The sequence below is a fragment of the Schistocerca cancellata genome, chromosome 1 (genome assembly GCF_023864275.1).
Source record: "Schistocerca cancellata isolate TAMUIC-IGC-003103 chromosome 1, iqSchCanc2.1, whole genome shotgun sequence".
Lineage (NCBI taxonomy): Eukaryota > Metazoa > Arthropoda > Insecta > Orthoptera > Acrididae > Schistocerca > Schistocerca cancellata.
This window is the reverse complement of record NC_064626.1, coordinates 223,138,418-223,160,082: the sequence shown is the minus strand read 5'-3', so window position 1 is coordinate 223,160,082 and position 21,665 is coordinate 223,138,418. Positions and strand designations below refer to the sequence as shown.

At 41.3% G+C, this 21,665-nt stretch overlaps 1 protein-coding gene across 1 annotated transcript in view; it reads right to left on the bottom strand.

Moving 5' to 3' along the window:
• The window catches only part of LOC126169612 (Fanconi anemia group I protein-like), a 277,334-nt gene that overhangs the window by 224,549 nt on the left and 31,120 nt on the right, over positions 1-21,665 (bottom strand). The window contains exon 3 of the mRNA XM_049920656.1: positions 872-1,041. Coding sequence (XP_049776613.1) covers positions 872-1,041 — 170 coding nt within the window. The remainder of the gene's footprint in view (positions 1-871; positions 1,042-21,665) is intronic.

Below are 21,665 nucleotides of genomic sequence, written 5' to 3'. Positions count from 1 at the left end.
TGCTTTCACACGTGGCTCTGCCTTTGATCGTGTACACCTTCCGGGTTACAGGACTGGAGTAGGTGGTGGTGGGAGGGTGAATGGGACAGGTTTTACACCGGGGGCAGTTACAAGGGTAGGAGCCACAGGGTAGGGAAGGTGGTTTGGGGATTTCATAGGGATGAACCAAGAGGTTACGAAGGTTAGGTGGACGGCGGAAAGACACTCTTGGTGGAGTGGGGAGGATTTCATGAAGGATGGATCTCATTTCAGGGCAGGATTTGAGGAAGTCGTATCCCTGCTGGAGAGCCACATTCAGAGTCTAATCCAGTCCCAGAAAGTATCCAGTCACAAGTGGGGCACTTTTGGGGTTCTTCTGTGGGAGGTTCTGGGTTTGAGGGGATGAGGAAGTGGCTCTGGTAATTTGCTTCTGTACCAGGTCGGGAGGGTAGTTAAGGGATGCGAAAGCTGTTTTCAGGTTGTTGGTGTAATGGTTCAGGGATTCCGGACTGGAGCAGATTCGTTTGCCACGAAGACCTAGGCTGTAGGGAAGGGACCGTTTGATGTGGAATGGGTGGCAGCTGTCATAATGGAGGTACTGTTGCTTGTTGTTGGGTTTGATGTGGACGGATGTGTGAAGCTGGCCACTGGACAGATGGAGGTCAACGTCAAGGCTGCTTTAGGCGTCAGTTTCTCATGGATTCAAGCTGACTATGTCACATCTCTCCATTTTGGGAATTCCACATTTAATAACCACACTCAAAGCAGCAACAACAGCTCTGACATTCACATGAAATTTATTTGCAAGTTATCTCTGTACAACTAACAAGATGATGAAGTTCTGTGAATCAAGGCTACTTTAAACATAAATAGTTCTGAAAAAACCACATACCACACTCGATCTGTTGGCTGCTGGATGCATTCTGTACACCATTCTGTCAACTTCATCAACTCCTTTGACTCTAAGTGCTCAAATTCAATGATTAATAAAGTCAACAAGGCATTTGTCTGAATTGTTGATATGTCTTGTATTTGAAGTTGCTGGAGAACTTGTTTACATACCTAGGAAATTAAACAACAATAGAGATGAAACAAAGCTTAACTATTAATACATAAGCAGAGAACATAATCTTTGTAACATAATTGTTAAACATCTGTATCCTATAGCAGAGCAAAATAAACAAATAAATATTCATTTGATGCTACCACAACTTCAGACATTTGCAGTCTGGCCAGAGGAGACGGAGATAGTGGTCATGTGTGTGCGAGTTGTCCCTGCTTGTGCGAATGTGTGTGTGTGTGTGTGTGTGTGTGTGTGTGTGTGTGTGTGTGTGTGTGTGTGTGTGTGTGTTCCTTTCCTTTGGCCAAAAGCTCAGCATGTCACAATTTTTTCCTTGTGCCCATCTTTAACTCAACATGTCATCTTTACGCTGAGTAGAAATCTATCCTTTTCATAGCACTGTTGACACTGGACTTCCCAATGTTTGATTTTACCATGGTTTAAAGTCCCTTAGATGCCGAGTGGTCAGTGCGTCTGACTGTCATGCAGTGGGGTCAGGTTCACTTCCCAGCCAGTCCACAGATTTTCTCCGCTTGGCACTGGGTGTTGTGTCATCATCATCATCATCATCATCATATCATCATCATTGACTCGCATGTCGCCCAATGTGGCATCAACTGAGGGCACTTGCAATTCAGTGGCCGAAATTTCTTAGTGGGGACTCTTAGTAACCTATGCCACATGATCATTTCATTTCACCACAATGAAAAGATAGAAATGTTACTGCTATTACTAATACTTACTACAAATGGTTGTTGAATGAGCATCCACACTTTTAAAAAAATACAGCAGAACTTTACACTTTTAAAAAAATACAGCAGAACTTTACGATGTAATAAACATGTCACCTCTTATATAACCATTTTCTTCATTTTCTTCTCAATATATTTGTGCACTATTCTATCACAAAATATGTTCTAAACAAAACAAAAACTGAAATAAAGAAATGTCTAAGACAATACTACAGATTAATGTAACTGGCTGATTACTAAGCCAACAGTAGTAAGTTAAGAAAAATGAAAAACTTGTCTCATCAATGCACTGAACATGAGTCATATTGCTAAGCACTGTAAGTACCACATTCGGAGCAAAAAGTGACTGTGAGAGTGATAATGCACAAGCTTTACATACATGAAATGAAACTGAAACTGCAAATAAGGACAAGAATCAGCTGTAGAATGGAATGATAATGAAAATTAGTGCCAGACCGGGACTCAAACCCGGATTTCCTCTGTATTGCGAGCAGTTGCCTTACCATTTGGCTACCCATGCACAACTCACGGCCAGACCCAAACTTCCATATGTCGTCAGCCTTGCATCTACGATCTGTGCGCTGACATCCATTATGTATATTCTCGTACAGGTCAGATGTTGTACTTTAAAGTCACTAGCTCGGTATTGGCAGATAAATATGATATTGCACTGCTTGTTTTATTCTGATTACAATGCAAAGTTCCTTTGGATATGTATGCATGTGCATGTCCAAAGGAACAGTCACTGCGGCGACTAAAGCACATTATGAAATACTTGAAATAAATTCGCAATTTTGTATAAAGACAACCACCAGTTGTAGAATGGAATGACTATCATGAAAATTTGTGCCAGACCGGCACTCGAACATGGATTTCCCACTTATCACGAGCGGTCGCCTCACCATTTGGCTATCCAAAGGAACTTTCCATTGTAATCAGAATAACACAGGCACTGCATATCGTATTGATCCGCTGATACCAGGTAAGCAACTTTCAAGTATGTCGTCTGGCCCGTATGGGAATGTACATAATGGACATATGAGTATAGTTCGCAGATGTATGATTTACGACATATGGAAGTTTAGGCCTGTCCACGAGTTGTGCACAGATAGCCAATTGGTAAGACGACTGCTTGTGATAAGCAGGAAATACAGGTTCAGGTCCTGGTCCAGCAAAAAATTTAATTGTCTACAGCTGATGATTGTCCCTATTCACACTTACGTGTTCATTTCATGTATTTCATAATGGCTTTAGTTGCCACAGTGTCAGTTCCTTTGGACATGCTCGCATGTCGACAGGAACTTCGCATCGTAATAAGAATAACACAGGCACTGCTATATCGCAGATTTACATACTGTTGCACCCTTACACAAGATTTATACTACTATCACATGAAAGAACTAGGTTTTACAAGCAGGACATAGTGGCACAGAAAAATAGTGAACCAGGACGTATAAAATGTGTCTTTACTTCCAGCCTACAACCACAAAAGTTGTTTTCAGACTTTCAGTTTTGGTCTGTAGTGTCCATCTTCAGATCTCCTTTAAACATATCCTGATATAATAAAGCTACAGTGGCACTGTCAATAGGTATCACACAAAACTAGCATAGGCATCATCAAACAAAATATGAAATGGTGTGAACTAGCTCACAGTGCCAGCAGTCATAATTTGAATGGTGCTATTGTTTGCTGTAAACAAAGTACAGGCTGCACAAAGAACATTCTTTGTCTACATCCTATCCATTTACCTTGCAATGTGAGCTGTCTAGAACCACTTCATTTTCATTACAGCAATAATTATACCTTCTTTTCCAGTATGTTTGTTTTCCTGTTGCTACCACTAATTCCCAACATGAACTTCTCCATTTTCTGCTGAGAAAATGTAAAGATTTTAACAGTTTTCACACTGGAAATCAGTGTCTCACTGCCATTACATCAAAACTGATAATAGATGCTGATCAAAAACTTTCCACACAAAGGGAGCTTCATTTTACATATCCTGTTTAGTTAAGCAAAGATACTTCAAATGATATTCTTGTGTTTATTTCTTTTGCTGTCCATCCAGCTGTCATTTTCAACTGCCCTATCTCATCAATGGCTTTTATGATTTCGTTGTTAATTTGATTAATGAGATAGTACGGCTAACCTGTACTTAGTTTCAGGAGGTGAAATTTCAGTACTGCTAACAAACATAATTACAGTAAGGAAAAAAAAAAAATCTATCCCTAGGTTTCAGATCAGCTAGTTCTTTTGTCGGCGGGGTGGGGGGTGGGGGGGTGTATAGGTTTTAGAAGCGTGAGGAAAAGAGGTAGGTCAATCAGACTCAGATACAAGGAATACATCTGATGTGAAAATGGGAGGAGACAAAGATGAAAAGAGGGAGGCATCAGAGAGGGAGAGAGAGAGAGAGAGAGAGAGAGAGAGAGAGGAGGCGAAGAAGAAGAACAAAGATAGTATACTGGTAAACAACGCACCAGCTTTTGTTCAGAGATTTGGAGCTGATAGGAGGAGAAACTGTCAAGTAAAGATGAACTGAGAGCAAGAGAAATGAGAAGTGGAGTGAACAGCACAATTAAGAACTAAGTGGAAAGCAGAAAAGATGGATGGAGGGAGGGGGGCAGGAAGAATCAGAGAGAGATGGGAAGAGAAAAAAAGAATATAAAAAGAGGGAAAAAGACAGGAGAGAAATACAGTAAAAAGTTGAGCAAACCCACACAAACATTGGAGACAGTTTATTGATGATTGTTATCTTATAATAATTTATTTTCAGATCTACTTTCAAACAGGCTTTGTTAACTACTTCTACTAGTCAAAGTTTATCAGCACTGAAGGCAAACAGTACAATGTTATTAGCAATATGAAAGTGGTTCAGGCATTCTCCAGACAAATGGAATCTCCTTGTCCGACTCCTCTTTCCGTTCTGAAATTCCTGTTATCATTATGAATTCTAATCAAAGCTGATGTACATGTAGTCTTCACTGTATTAAAACAGAGTAAATAAATACTTCTCATCGTTAGCATAAGTTCTTCCTCATAAGCACCAAAGAGAAAGTATAGAAAGAAGTTTGTTCATTCACTGTATTATTCAGGTCCCATCAACAAGAAGAATGTCCAAGGATGTGTAATAAATCATGTCACTGCATTAGCAATAAATTATTACTATATTACTCAATACTTGGAGCTTACTCTGCCAGCTTAATGAGTTAAGAAATTGCTGCTCTGAAAAAATCTGCTTTGTCAGTTACTGGAATTAAATGGTTACAATTTATCTTGTACTGAGAGCTTAATACTTATGTGGAAACAGTGTTTGTTTTTGAAGAAAATAGCTACCTACATCTGTATCCATAGGGGCCTATTTACAGTGCACTACTAATCATCATGCAGCTTTACAGTGAACATTACTACTTGCCGAGTAGTCTGGTTCTGTACAAGCTACATATAACATTTTGCTCTCTGTCTTTCTCCTCAGTACCTTTAGAATTCCAAGAGTGTATTGTAGTCAACACCATCAAAAGCTTTCCCAATCTACAAATGATGTAAAGATACATTTGCCTTTCTTTAACTAATGTTCAAGACAAGTTATACAGTCTGTATTTCATGTTTACCTACATTTCTTCCAGGAACCTAACCCTATCTTCCCTGAGATCACCTTCGATCAGTTTTTTCCCTTCTTCTGTCAATAATTGGTGTCATTATTTTTCAACCATGACTTATTAAACTGATAGTACAGCAGTATTCACACACATCAGCACCTCCTTTCTTCGGAATTGAATTTTTACATTGTTCTTGAAGACTGGGGGTATTCTGACTGTCTCATATATCTTGCTCACCAGATGGAATAATTTGTTTATGGCTGAGTCTCCCAAGGATCGGATGTGTAGCAGCTGAACAGTCACTCTCAGTCAACTGCTGAACAATGTGGTGAGTGGAAGCATACATTTCTGTAGCCCTTTGATAGAATGTACAAAAAGATAAAACTGACAGATAATGAAATAAGAAATTCACATGAGAACTCGGACCACGAATTTAGTGGGAACTATCTGAAAATTTCAAGCAGTGAAACTGAAGATGCAGCCGTGGAATGTCCACATCAAATAGTTTCAAACAGCAGCGAGTTGGATAAAAATGAACAGGATACGTCTTGATATTTATTACTGTGTGCAGATAATATTGGGTATATTAGGATGTCTGTTTCAGTAGATGGGTGGTTAGCGTACTAGTCTCCAGTTAGGTTTTCATATTTTTATAGATATTCAAGCAGCAAGAAGGCAACTGCAGCCAAAATCACAAACTAATCACCTTGACAGAGAAGAGGCAGCCCTGCCAGGTATGATATGGGAGACAGAGCCTTACTTCAATCAAAGGCAGAGGTCTGCTGCTAACATAATGAGAACTCCAAAAGCTTTCCTCCTGTAGTTCGATAACAACATCTTGGGTAATACGAGGGTGGTTTGAAAAGTTCTCGGAATCACGAGAGGTCAGTGCTAGCGCAATGAGTTGTTCACAAGATATTCATTGGACTGTTGCCTGTCAGTGCTCTTGGAAGAGAGCTATGGCAGTGACATGGCTCTGTTGTTGTTCCAGTGTAGAGATTCGTTAAGATGGAGAAGGCAAAGATTCGAGCAGTGATTTTAAGTACTTTGTAAAGAAAGGTATGAAAGCAAAGGATATTCATGCCGATTTCCAGAATACACTGGGCGACTCTGCTCCTTCACACTCAACTGTTGCCAAGCGGACAAATGAATTTAAATTTCATCGGGAGAGCTTAGATGAAGGTCCGTGCAGTGGTCGGCCAAGATATGTCACTACTCCAGAAATCATTGCAAAAAGTGCACAAAATAGTCATGGAGAACCGTCGATTGAAAGTGCATGAAATTGCTCATGCTTGCCAGATGTCATCTGAAAGGGTATAGCACATTTTAACTGAAGAATTAGAAATGAAAAAATTATCTGCGAGATGGGTGCCGCTACTCTTGAAGCTGGATCAAAAAAGAATGAGAACGGACATATCAGAACAATGGTTAGCCCGTTTTAAGAGAAACAACAAGATTTTTTGCGCCATTTTGTCATCACAGATGAAACTTGGCTGCATTACTATACCTCAGAGACCAAAAAAAAAATTCGAAGCAGAGGAAACATGCTGATTCCCCACCACCAAAAAATGCAAAGAGAATTCCTTCGGCAGAAAAGGTATGGCATCAATATTCTGGGATTCAAACGGGAGTCTGCAAATTATCTCCCCACCGGGCGAACAATTACTGGAGAATACTATGCCAAGCTCCTGGACAAATTGCAACAAAGGATACACGAAAAAACGCCAAGTTTAGCTAGGAAGAAAGTAATCTTCCATCACGACAATGTCCACCTACATGCACGTGCCATCGCCATGGCAAAATTACACGTACTGAGGTATGAATTGTTGCAACATCCACCTTATTCACCTGATAATGCTCCGTCAGACTTCCATCTCTCCCCAAAACTGAAAATTATTTTTTTGTGGACGGAGATTCACTTCAAACAAAGAATTAAGAGCTGACGTTGACAACTATTTTGCAGGTAGGAAAAAACTATTTTTGAGATAGGATCAAGGCACTGGAACGTTGTTGGACCAAATGCATTAATCTACAAGGAGACTACATTGAAAAATAATATAAAGTTTCAGTGATGTAACTACTTTTTTTCCCTATTCCGTTCCAAGAACTTTTCAAATCACCCTCATACTGTGATGTACAAGGACCAAGCTAGGCATTCAGCTGAAGATATTTTCATGAAAAATTCGAAAGCTTTTGAAAGGGAAGAAATTGTGTCAGCAACTGGAATTCTTTGGAACTGTGGAGTCCGTAGACAGAACAAACACAGTTTACAAGATATATTTAATAAAGAAACTTTCTGATGTACCAAGCTTCATTTTTGAAGCATACACCGAGGCTCCTACTAAAATGTCTGCATTTTCATGATGTTCTAATTCAAACAGCTCAAAGACTGACAAATTTGCTTGTCTCAGGGCTATATGGAAAATTATAGCAAGTTTCCATTGTTTTATAAACCTAGTGAGTCAGTTACAGGGGATGAAGAACTTGTGACCTTCTATGGGCGATACCCATTCAGGCTATATATTCGAGCAAAACCAGGAAAATATAGCTTAGAAGTGAACTAGTTATGTGATTCAGATATGAAATACTGCTTCGCAGAGGATCCCTATGACGGAAAGCATGCCAATGAGAATAACCGCAACAGTGGCCCTGAAACTATTAGGGGGTTGGTTAAAATGTCTTACTTGAAACAACCAGGAAGAAACATAACCATGGACAGAAAGTTGACTACTATTCCACTAGCATCTGAACTTTTGAAAGAGAAAATAACTACTCTTGGTACTATTCACAGTAATTAACGTGATGTACCTCTAGAAATCCACCCTGTCAGTTACATGACTGAGGCAAGAACGGTTATTACAGTGTTGTCAATCCAACATCACGACATGAACGTGAGGTATGAGAAGCTAGACATATAATACTCTACAACCGTACGAAGTCTAGAGCAGATATGCTCATTAAGTGCGTAAGAATGTACAGCTATCATCGAGCAACATGGCTATGGCCAATGTGGTGTTTTTCAACTTGACTGACATTTAGCATACAATTCATATGTTGTATTTCAAGATACACACAAGGAATGGGCAAAGAATCATCCCACAAAGAGTTCTGGAAGAAAGCAGTACCTGAAAGATCTTGCTTGAGAACTTTGCGGCCTCAACATGAAAAGACATGTTCAAAATGCTGTAGGCCTACACTCAAGATACACAACAGCATTTTTAATTTCTGGGTACAAGTGTAATCAACATGAACATGCTACAAGTAGAGGAATCATTACAGAGCTGTGAGGGAAAGTAACACGTACAGCTGTTCATATTCCACCGAAGAAAAGACGCTGTTACTTATATGCCAGGTGCAAAGACTGTAACTACACACAAGCTCGCAAGTCTTGCAATAATTATATACATTTCACCCTAATAATGTCTTATGTTTTTAAATCTGGTTTAAAAATCTTTTCCTTGCCATTATGTAATCTGCCTTCCCATTATATAATCAATCTGAAACCCTCCGGTCCCCCCCCCCCCCCCCCAAGTCTTTTCAATATATACAACCTTCTTTCATGTTAGTGTAAGTAAAAGAATTATGGTCTTGTCTACTACTGACACTTGCAGGTCATTTTTGCTAGTCCTAAATTCCACAAAATGAGTCTGTGTGATTAAGATCTATGCTGTTTGCTATGAATCAGCTGAAGGTTCATTCAGCTATTATCTGGGTTGTGTCTAGTAATGTGTTTGCTTCCATGTCAATATACAGAGGAGGCCAGATAATTTAGACAATCTTTGATAATTAATATCTTTGGAACAAAATGTCACATCATTGCAATTTTGCGCAGTCGTGTAGTCCATTATTTCTCAACAGATCTTGGCATGCATTTTCCAGCAGATGACAGTGCAGCAATGAGTGAAGTAAGATTGTCGTTTGAACAATGCCATACTGGAAGCACAAAAATATGATGGAGGTACATTGGAAATGGCGTAATGTGTACCAACACATACAATAATTTATCATATTCAGGATAAATTCTAAACTAACAGTGCTGTTCAAGATGTGCATCAGGAAAGGTCTGGTCGACCAAAAACATCAACAAGTCAGCTGCCAGCATTGCTGTGTTCCAACATTTTACTGTGTCATCTCCAAAATCTGTGAAGCAGGAGCATGTGGAAGCAGGGTAAGCTGATCAAGTGTATGATGAATTCCGAAGGCTGCAAAGCGTAAAGTGTACATTCCAAAATCAATGTACACTATGTACGAGGACAACTCGGATTGAATGCTGGAGTACTGTGAGTTGTTTGAAGGCATGCTTTGTGAGGATGAATGGTTTGCAGGGATGGTTATCTGGTCTGATGAAGTGCAATTCAAACTGAATGGTACTGTATATCGCCACAACTGCGTGTACTGGGCATCTGAAAATTCTCATGTTCAGGTGGACAAACATATTAATTTACCTAGTGTTAATGTGCAGTGTAGTCTGTTATCACATGGATCGATTGGCCAATTATTCTTTGAAGATACTATACTTGTTGATGCATATCTTTATAAGGTGTCAACTTCAATTTCACCTGCCATCCAAGAGGTGTTTGGAAATGAAAGATTTTACCTACAACAATATGGCATACTGCCTCTCTACCACAGACATATCAGAGCCTAATTGAATGAAAATCTACCTGGACAATGGATGGGTCGAAGAGGAGCTGTTGAGTACCACCGTGGTCTCCAGACCTTACATCTCTAGACTTCTACCTGTGGGGGGACCTTGAAAACTGAAGTTTATCAACAGAAGTTAGCTACATGGGACAAGCTATCTTGTGCGCTATCACACCAGCAACACTGACAGCTGTGATTCGGTCAACAGTTCAGTGGCATCAACATCGATTGTCTGCCAACGGGGTCACTCTGAATGTACAAAGTAATCTTCCCCCCTTTGCAAGAATTGTAATGATATGTCATTTTTTTCCATTAATATTGTATGTTCTCTACATACTTCCCTGTTTGCTCCAATAAGAGAAACATTTTCGTGTCTTCTCATCTGAACTAGTTTCCAACATAGTGACAATTGTTTTCCTCTCTTTTAATAAATTTTGCTGCTGTAACTGCATACCTTGTCATCTTGTCTCACGTCTTCATTTCTGTGCAGTTTGGAGATAACTTAAACAATTCATATGATAAATCTGTTTTCACCCTGCAGACTTATTTTCTCTAATGTTGTATTGGGTTGGTGCTCAAGTTCACGAGTTCATAAGTTTAACAAATATGACACACACACATGACACAGACATTTATCATCAATAATATACATTCACTATTTATAACAGTCTGCCAATGCTACAAACACTTTAAATTATGTAACTGTGGAAATTATGTGAGTTTGAGGTGAATAACTCTTCGAGCCATGTCTGGAGCGCATTTTCATCCTGAAACGAAGTTCCTTGAAGGTTGTTCAATAGAAAGTGAGAAAAATGAAAATCTGAAGGCACAACATCAGACGAATAAGGTACGTGCGAAATGACTTCCCAACCCAACTCCTGTAGAGTGTTTTTTGTCAGCAGAATGTGGGCGGGCATTATTGTGGAGCAGCGTTAGTTCATGAAATCTTCCTGGTCATTGTTCTTGGACTGCATCTGTAAGACATCTCAGCTGCTGACAATAAATGCCAGCTGTGATTGTTACACCTTTGGAAAGCAATTCTTAGCACACCATACTGTTGCTGTTCCACCATATGCATAACATTATCTTCTGTGGATACATGCCGGTCTTTTTATGGGGAGTTGCTGCTTTGTTTGGCTCAACTGTTTCTTTCTTCTCCTTATGTTAGCATAGAGACATCATTTCTCATCACCAGTAATGGTATAGGATATGAATGGCCAGTGTTTTTCGGAAGTCAACTGATGACAAGCAAGTAGAACCGCACATATGGCCACCAGCTGATTTTTGAACTTTCCCCACTGCATGCAAATGTTGCACGATAGTGGAATGATCACAGTTCATCACATTTGCCAGTTCTTGCGTACACTGAAGTGGGTCATTGTGGATTGATGTGTTTAAATGAGCTCCATCGAACCCTGAAGGTCTTCCTGAAGATGGAGTCACCAAGTTAAAACAATCCTTGATTTTGTTGCCATGCTCTGTGCAAGGGCATTATCCCCATACATGGAGCAAATATTTATGGCTGCCTCCACTTCTGTCACACCTCTACTGAACTCAAGAAGAATACATCAGACATGATCAATTTTCTCTACTTGACACTTCATTTTCCAGTGTCCACAACTCCACACACTATCTCCAAACAACAAAATGATTACGTATAAACCCAAACAGCAACACTGAACTACAAATAAATAATGACTGATAAATAAATCCATTACAACCAGAATACCAAAGGGCAAAACAAAAAGTATACAAACTTAAGCACCAACCTAATATGTATTTCAGTAGAAAATGATACAGATACTCATTCTTAGTTATTAATGGGTAGGATGTGATCACATTAGAGATGAGTAAGGCCTACGCAAAGCCAAATGCTGTTTCCAACAATGCATATTTGAGTAAAACCAAAATGTCAGTTAAAATTACAATTACATACACTTTCTCAAAAATATAGTCAGAAGCACTAGACGTCTTATCTAAAAATTATCTAGGCTATGATCTACTATAATCTTAATACATTATCACCATATGTGCAGTTTACCTGGTGGATTACACACAACAGGAAAGCAAGGTGACAGAAGGATAACATCATACCTTGCACAGAATAAGATGGAAGTAGAACGAAGGGAATATCACTACATTTATAGAGTGCTGCCAACTACACAAGTGATATATTTTGCATGTGTTTTGTACCATGCACCTACCATGGTTAAATCTGACAACCATAGTTAATGAATGCTCCAGTGTTTCACAGAACCAAAACTAAAATTTCTTCTCGAAAGATGAATGTACTGTAGTGTTGCTATCCAGGTTTTAGTGAGATTACCAAAAAGTTGTAAGAAAGCAAGTATTGCAGTAGAAATCGCGGACCAGTAAGCACAGTGTGATGGACATATGGGTTAGGATAACACACATGCCAAAGGACTGGGGGATGGGCAACCTATGCTTAGTAGAAACTCGCACTACACAGCAGAAACAGCCAGAGCAAACAGAGCAATGTCACCACACCAGGGAAAGTCCCATGTTGTGGGCTATGTGACCAAGGGTTGGGAAACAGTGTAACAAATGCACCTCAGAGCTGTATAAATAGTTATGAATTTTGAACTTATATTTTAGTGTGACTGACGGCTTCGATCCAGGCGGAAATCGAACCTATACCCTTGGGATTGACATTATGACCAATTCAGAGTTAGATTCATTCAGAGTCCAACAGAACCATCATAGTGCCAAAAGCCCACATCAGACAAAGAAGATTGGGCACAGCCAGCTACAGCCACGGGTTCAAGATGGGGTTCCCTTGTGGGACTCATTGCCACAATGCCACTGACCAAGTGGTCCAGGAAAAAAATAATTAGTTGCTTGACTATCCCAAAAGAATTTGATATTTGTTGGGTGAATTCACTAACATTTAGTGGGCTCAAAAATATTTTAAAAATTTTTTTGTTTATCATTAAGAAACAGTAGACCATTTTTGTTTCAGGCTTAAGCAGGTTTTTGCATTTACAGGCATCTGTGGTTTTTTAAATTATTCAGTAATGGGTTGTCCGAGATCTTTCAAGTAAGAATCATTTAGTTTAGCACATACTAGACCATAAATTAAAACCATGATCACCCAGCTGAATGTATTTCTTAATATAATTTTAATGGTTTGAAGTTACTAGTCACAAATTAAAAAACTCAGTTTTTGAACAGTATTTTTCCAAAGAAGGAGTAATTTCTCAGCCTTAATATTTTTTGTGCTATTACACTACACAGTATAGTTATTTTTTATACAGTATCAATGGCGGGAAGCTCACATAAAAAAAACACTATTTTAAAAAATGGATTTTTAAAATTTTTCATTCTTTAGCCTGCAATACAATTGGGAGACCAGTAAAAAATATGAAAATTACACACTTAGACCTTCATGAAATCAAATATCAGTATACATTTCAATGTTGAGATTCAACGGGAAGATAAAAAATTACAAATATGAGTCAAAAACACGTTTCTTAATATCTGTACTAATGGAGTAAAGTATATCAATTATAGAATTTAAACTCACAAAAAATGCATGAAATTAAAGCAACAAATGATTATTTGTTGAAATAATCCTCTGCAGAAAGTTGCAGTTGGCTAGCAGACAACATCTGTAAGACTGTCATTTTAATGGACAGACAAGCCTCTACAAGTCTGTGTTTTGTCTTCCTCCTTCCACCAAATTCAGTTCACTCACCCTCAGTAAACAATGAGCTCTTTAAGTGAGCAGTTTAACAATGGAGTCTCAGCATTCTTTTAGTGTTCTTATTAATGAAGCTTGCCATAAAAGTCTGTATGGAGTGTTTCCTACAAAGATTACTTTAACTGAACACTGCAGTGAAGAAGAAGAAGAAGAAGAAGAAGAAGAAGAAGAAGTGTTGTTTTACTTACGAGTTAACTCAGAGGTTATCTCAACTTGCAAGTACCATAAAATTACATACTTAAAGAAATTTCATCACCTGTTTGGCCAGTCTTGCTTGGACTCTTAAGAAACATAAGAAGCCTTTGATGAAGGGTCTGGGAGAAATAACGTTTGATCATTATTCTAAAAATTAATGCCCTTTTATAAATTTAACATGAGTAAAGTCATTGAGTCCAACATGTTATTCTAAAATATTTTTCATTAACAAAGAAAGGAATAATGATAGATCAGATAAATTATTTTGTGACTCATCAGAAACTATAAAAAAGTGGATTAACCTAGTGGAAATCCTAGGTGTATCGCCTGCTAGTAAAATTAGAAAACTAAGTGGAGAAAAATAAGCTTTTGCATTGAATGCAAAAATCGAGATAGTGGAAACTACTGTCAAAAAGAATTTGGAAATTTCATTTCAAAAGATAAGCTGCACTAAATCAGACGGAAGTTCGAAAAATTCGCTGACTGAGTACGATGATTGACAGAAAAGCTAAAAATTAAATGTCTTATTTCAAACAAAGACCATAGCGTTAATATTATCAGTTTACTACCAAATTCTTGGAATCAAGCAACAGTTAGTGATGTGACAGAACATTTGGTTAAATTAACAGGGCAGTTAGTAAAAGAGCAGGGAATTTTACCTGCATTACAAAAGAAAAATACATCTAATTTCATAAATGAAAACACAATCGAAAAGGTTATTAGGTTTTATGACAACGACAATAACAGACTTTTGGTGCCCAGCAAAAAAGATTGCATTTCTTTGAAAGAAAATGGTACTAAGGCCCAGAGACAAAAAAAAAGGTTAATGTTGTGTAATTTAAATAAACTACTCACTGAATTAAAAAAAAGGAAGTCCTGACATCAAAACTGGAAGATACAAATTTTGTGAAATGAGACCGAAATGGTGTACTGTTGCATCTGGCACTCAATGTTTACATCTGTTTGTGCCACTAGAATGCAAGATTGATGATAGATGTGGCCAATCTTAGAGTTGATTATAAAGACCTTTTGAAAGCTCTGGTTTGCAATATTGACAATTACAATTGCACGATCATAGTAAAACATCAAGACTATTCAGGCAAACAAGCTTTACTTGACATATTTGAAGAATCGAAGGAAGATGATTTGATGCCTGACAATACAGACTACAATGGGTGGCAACATGACACAATGGAAATAGTGGCAATTACAAAACCATGAGAAGAGTTTTCTTTGAAGTGTTGGTAGTTAACCTCGAAAACCTGAAAATGCATCATTTTATTGCCAAAGCTCAGGGTAAATTTCTGAAAGACCTTGGCAATTGATGAATGCTTAGCTCTTGCCGACTTTTCTGAAAACTATTCCTTTGTTGTTCAATGATTGATTGATTGATTAATTTAGAGGGGTTATGGGACCAAACAGCGAGGTCATCAGTCCCGCGATTCCGAAGTGAGTCGCGGACGAAAGAGGGTCCACTCCCATGAGTGGACGGATCCACTCATGGGAGTCAAATTATAAAATAATGATCATTAAAACACACACAGTAAAGGCATAAAAGGTGAGACCAAATCTAAAAAAAAGTGGGGGTGGTCATGGGGGTCACAGTCAGAGAAGACTGTGAAAGAAGTCCCAACCACAACCAACCTGCCCCTGCTCCAAGACTAAAGCTGAACCTTATATCTGGAAATAAAAACCACTTTCACAAAGGAAACTGAGGACCAGTTCAGTCATCCATGGATCGTCTGCTAATTTAAGGAATTGGGAAGGCTATATTTAACACAAAGGGCCAAAAGGAGGAGACATTACACTAGTCTGTGAGATGTCATCAGTCTGGCTCCACAACCACATTGTGGGGGTGGGTTCTTACATAGGAGGAAACAATGGGCGAGACAGGTATGACCAACATGCAGATGGCATAAAACAGAGGACACATTCTGAGAGGAGCGGAAGGAAGAGTGCCAAACTGCAGTAGACTCCTTGACTGTGCGGAGTTTATTACTATGAGCAGTAGCGCTTTAGATGGCATTCCACTTTTGGACAAAGAGAGATTTGACATAGATCTGCACATCAGCAGATGGAATCATGAAAGGAAATGGGGAGTAAGTATCTGCTTCTCTAGCCAAATGGTTACCCAGTTCATTCCCTGGGATGCCCACATGACTTGGGACCCAGAGAAAGATGACTGGACAGGCAGCACACTTAAGGGCAGAGAGAAGGTCACGGATAGCAGAGACCAAAGGGTGACGACAGTAGCATCAGTCAATAGCTCATGGAGTCTGCACAAATTAAAACACTGTGGAGGGAGGCCTGAGAAACAAAAAGGAGGGCCCTGTGAATCGCTAGAAGCTCTGCTGTGAACACACTACATGATCCTGGCAATAAACGGTGTTCGAAGCCAGCAGGAAACGTGACAGCATATCCCACCTTAGGCCGGAATTACACTATCAAATTTCTTTGTCAAATATCTTTGTCCAATATCTTTGTCAAAGATATTTTATGGTGTAATAGGGAACTTTGTCAAATGTCATCCAATATTTGATCAAATCTAGGGCCTCGCTGTAGATTTGATCAAAGAAGTCGCTTGTCTTCTGTTCACCGCAATGTGACATGTTACCACATGGAGTGCTAGCATCGCTGCATTCTGTCGTCTGTAGTGTTTTTATGAACATTGCCGGTAAATACAACTGGTGTTTGCCGACAACTACAAAATTAATAGAGATGTATGAAGCTGATGAGGCGCTTTGCAGCGTGAGGCACGCTGAATACAAAAATAGATTACCAAGATTAGAGACCAGACCTGACCTGACCTAACCTAACCTAACCTAACCTAACCTAACCTAACCTAACCTACCCTAACCTAACCCAACCCTCTCCTGTCGCAAGGAATCTGAGTGTTACAGTGAGCCTGTCTTCTGCAGATGTAGCAGTTCTTAAGTGAATATTGTGCTTTGTGATATGAGGATACATTTCTTGAGCACATACAGAAATGTATGCTCATCCATTCTTAAGTAATTGATGTACGACTTAACGTCCTCCACTATAAGCTCACGTAACAAGTTTTGCTGAATGCTTTTATCGTGTCATCGTAAAACCCACAGCTTCACCCAGGTACTGAGTGGGAGCTGCACCAGACACAAAAATCGTTGACATACAATGCCAGGGTAACCAGAGGCCCAACAGAGGTTACAATCCCATTGATGGCAATGAGGAAGAGTGTGACACTTAGCACAGAACCCTGTGGGATACCATTCTCCTGAATCTGAGGGGCATTGAGTAAAGTGCTAACTCGAACCCGGAAGAGCCGGTGAGATAAAAACTCACTGATAAAAATTGGAAGGGGACCACGGAAGCCCCAGTCATGGAGGGTAACTAAAATGTGATAGCCATGTCATACGCTTTATGTACGTTAAAGTTCCCAGCAGTGGGTATAAGCCTATTGGATGGTTGATTCCAATTGGAGTAAATGGTCAGTTGGAGACTGCCCTGCCCGGAAGGCACACTTATACAAGGACAAAAGGTCCCGAGATTCGAGTACCCAACACAACCCAAAGCTGACCATCCTTTCAAGCAGTTTACACAGTACATTCGTCAGGCTAACTGGGCGGTAGCTGTCTAGAAACATTGGGTTTTTCGCGGGCTTAAGGACGGGGATAAATATACTATATCACCATTTTGACAGAAAAATACCTGTGAGCCAAATGTGGTTGAAGACCCTGAGGAGCTGTTGCTTCTGGGGAACATTGAAGTGTTGGACCATCTGGCTGTGGATGGAATCGGGGCCTGGGGCTGTGTCTCATGAAGAGCTAAGAGTCTGCACCAATTCCCATTCAGTGAAGGGTGCATTATAGGGATAAACGTGGTGCGGGATGGAACAGAGGACCGTTTATTCAACTCTGCATTTCTGCAGAAGAAAGGTAGCAGGGTAGGAAAAGGACGACGATGCTGTCGCAAAGCGTGTCACAAGTTGTTGTGCGAGGACCAATGGATCAGTGCACACAGCACCTTGGAGGTTCAAATGCTGGACAGTTGACTGTCGCTGGTGGCTCAGAAGGCTACGGAGCTTGGACCAAACCTGCGATGAAGAGGCATACATCCCCAGGAAGGAAACATAGCACTCCAAGCATTCCGTTTTACTCCGCTTAATAAGGTGACGAGCCTTAGCACGGAGACACTTAAAAGTGAGGAGGTTGGTATGGCTAGGGTGTCGTTGAAATCACTGTAGCACCCATCAGCAGTCCTGGACAGCGACTGCGACATCCTTGGTGCACCAAGGTACCAGTCGATCACAAGGGGGGCCTGTGGTTTGGGGGACAGCAGAGCCAGCAGCATGAAGAGTAGTGGCAGATATGCCTTGCATGACTACACCAATGGAATTCGAGAGGGGGTTGTCAAAGTTCACAGCAGATGTATATAAAGTCCAATTGGCCCTGCAAAATGCCCAACGTGGGGGCTGTCTGCCTGGCGGCGGCAGGGGAACAATAGAATCACTGGAAATTGGTCACTGTCAAAAAGGTAATCACGGGATGACCAACGTAGGGAAGCTGCGAGGGCAGGGCAGGCCAGGAGATCGTGAAATCGATAGCAGAGAAGGTGCAGTGAGCTGCACTGAAGTGAATAGGGGAGCAATCATTGAGGAGACACAAATCAAGGGCCATGATAAATTGGTCAATTAGGATACCCCTACGCATTGAAGTGACACTCCCTCACTGTGGATGGTGGGCATTGAAGTCCCCAAGGAGGAGAAACAGGGGTGGGAGTTGCTGGATTAAGGTAGACAGTGCAATGTAAGTAAGTGGCCTACCTGGAGGAAGGTAGACATTGCAAATGGTGATTGCTGTAGGCGTTTGCACTAGAACCACTATCGCTTCCAAGGTTGTACGTAAGGGGATCCAGTCACTAATGACATCGGAGCGAAATAAAGTGCAGACCCCACCAGATGCAACCCCGGGACCAGCACAGTTCCACCAGAATCCATGATAACCACGAAGAGAGTGGTCATCACAGAAATGCATTTCTTGAAGAACAAGACAGAACGCAGAATAGGAGGAGACAAGAAGTTTCATTTCTGGAAGGGAAGGTAGTATCTATTACAATTCCACTGGATGATCGTGTGGCGAGAGTCCAAGGTAGACATGAAGAAGCCGAGGAGGAGGTCATGTCACTCTGTTAGTAGTCGTCACCGACAAGAATGGGGTAACATCCATAAATAAGATGTCAGACTCAGGATGCGAGGGGGAGATGGTACCTCCGGGGTCACCAGAGGTGCCTTGTCTTGGGATTTATATTTCTTCTTCACTTTCTGAGGTGGAGGGGGGCAGGACACAGGGGGAGTACAGGCTTCTGCAAGATCTGGAACCGAAAGAGAGCGGACAACCTTGGGTCGTCCAGATGGTGCACCTTGTAGCTGAGTGGTGCTATAAGTCACATGGCCTGAGAGACTATGGGAAAGGGGCCCTGGGAGGGAGCCCAATCACCAGCAGCTGCCGAAGAAGGGGGCCACTTTTCGGCCGGGGAGGGGCAGCAGCTCCCTGACAGGGAGGGAACAGCTCAGTTATCAGTAGCGTGATGCCTGTGTTATCAGCCATATGGGTACATAACTGTGGGAACTGCATGGGAGAGGGAGGGGAGAGAGGCACGTGGCTGAGGTAAGGACGAGGGAGGAGGAAGAGGAGGAGGAGGAGGAGGAAATGAAGTAACAGAGGCAAAAGTTGAAGATAGTGAAACTGGATGGAGCCTCTCATACTTTTGGTGAGCCTCAGCATAAGACAGGCAATCCAGGGACTTGTATTCTTGGATCTTCTTCTCTCTTTTGTAAGCCAGGCAATCCAGCAAGTGAGGGGAGAGGCAGTCAGTACAATTGACACACACAGGTGGTGGAATACAGGGCTTCCCTCATGGAGAGGGTGGCAGCAAAAGTCACCACACAAAGCTTCCATCATACAGTGGGAAGACGTGCCCAAAACGAAAGCACCGTATAGATGGAGGGACATACGCCTTCACGTCACTTCTGTAGCGCATAACCTTGACCTTCTCTGGGAGGGTACCCCCTCGAGAGCCAGAATGAAGGCAGCGGTATCGGTGTGGTTGTCTTTGTGACCCTTCTGCACACATCAAACAAAATGAATGACACGCCGCTCCAGATTAGCCCAGAGTTCCTAATCAGTTTGCAGGCTGTGGTCCTTATGAAAAATTACTTTCTGGTCCATATTCAGAGATTGATGAGGAGTGATAGACACTGGGACATTGCAAAGGCAATGACAGGTATGAGGAGCTGCAGATTGGGTGGCAGAAGAAGCTCTGATCAACAGGGAGTCCGACCGCATCTTACTAAGAGACTCCAATTCAGCAAACTTGTCCTCTATATTTTCCATGAAAAACAATGGGTTTGTGCCGGTGAATGTGTCTCCATCCATCCTAGTATAGACGAGGTAATGGGGAAAGGATTCCATCCGAAGATGGCGAGCCTGGCCCTCCTCCCATGGTGTAGCCAGGGAAGGGAAGGGAAGGGAAGGTTGCAGGGTCATACGAAGCAGTGTTCTATGAGCTTTCACCATTTGAAGAGACGGCCATATTTTTGCAGCTTGATACATTTCATACGCCAAGCATCTGCCCTGATAACCCCCCCCCCCCCTCCTCCGACCATGGGCCCCACCAGCCACAGCAAGGGTCATCTGGGACAGTGGCCACTGCCGGGAGTTCCGATGCTCCAAGAAGACAAGCGACCACCCCTTCGCATACATGGGGAGGGAACAGCTCAGGTATCAGTAGTGTGATCCCTGTGTTGTAAGAGGGCTCAGCCATATGGGTACATAACAGCCCCACCACATGGAGTGGCTACACATGCTGGTGACCTAGCAGTGTGGACGGGGGCTACAGTGGGCAAGGAAGAGGGGAAGGAAGGGGGGGGGGGGGGAGAGGAATCCACACCGCAGATTTTAGGGAGGGAGTTCTTACCCATGTGGCTCATACTAAAAACTGGAAATTTTGAAGTGGAGGTCAAACTTACAGTGGGGACCTAAATGCCAAAAAGGATGAAAGAACAGGCAAAAGGAACAATATTGCAACCAATACAGGAAACCAAGTGGATAGCCAGGTCAACATAAATCACAACACTAAGAGAGGGGCACGAGGTGGTAACGGAGAAGGAACGAGGAGGAGGAGGGAGGGCAGGGAAAAGGAATTGCAGTCAGGGAAGGAAGAATTGGCCTCGGGGTCCCGTGTGCACCACACACGAACTCACAAAAGAACCGTGAGCTCCCTGGCAGGTCCTTTGTTGTTCAAGATGAAGTAAGAGGGCACCACTGGGTAAACAAACAGGCCACAGCTCATCCATTTGTGTTCTATCATAAAGATCAAGATAAACTAAAGATTCATAGTTTCTGTGTCATAAGCGACTACCTTGAACACAATGCTTCAGCAGTGCACGATTTTCAACTGCAATTAACAAACTACATAAAATGGCGCCATCCTTGCATTAACAAACTGATCTACTTTTCCAAGGTGCTGCAAGCCAATATAAAAACAAAAAAAATTATTACCATCTCATTTCACATAGGAGACCATAGGCTTGATGCACAATGGTACCTTTTTGCATCATGCCATGGGAAGAATGTGTATGATGATGTAGGGGGAACAACAAAGCAAGCTGTCACAAAAGCTAGTCTGCAGCGGACCTATGAAATCCAGATCTCGACACCTCAAAAAACGTTTAAATTCTGTA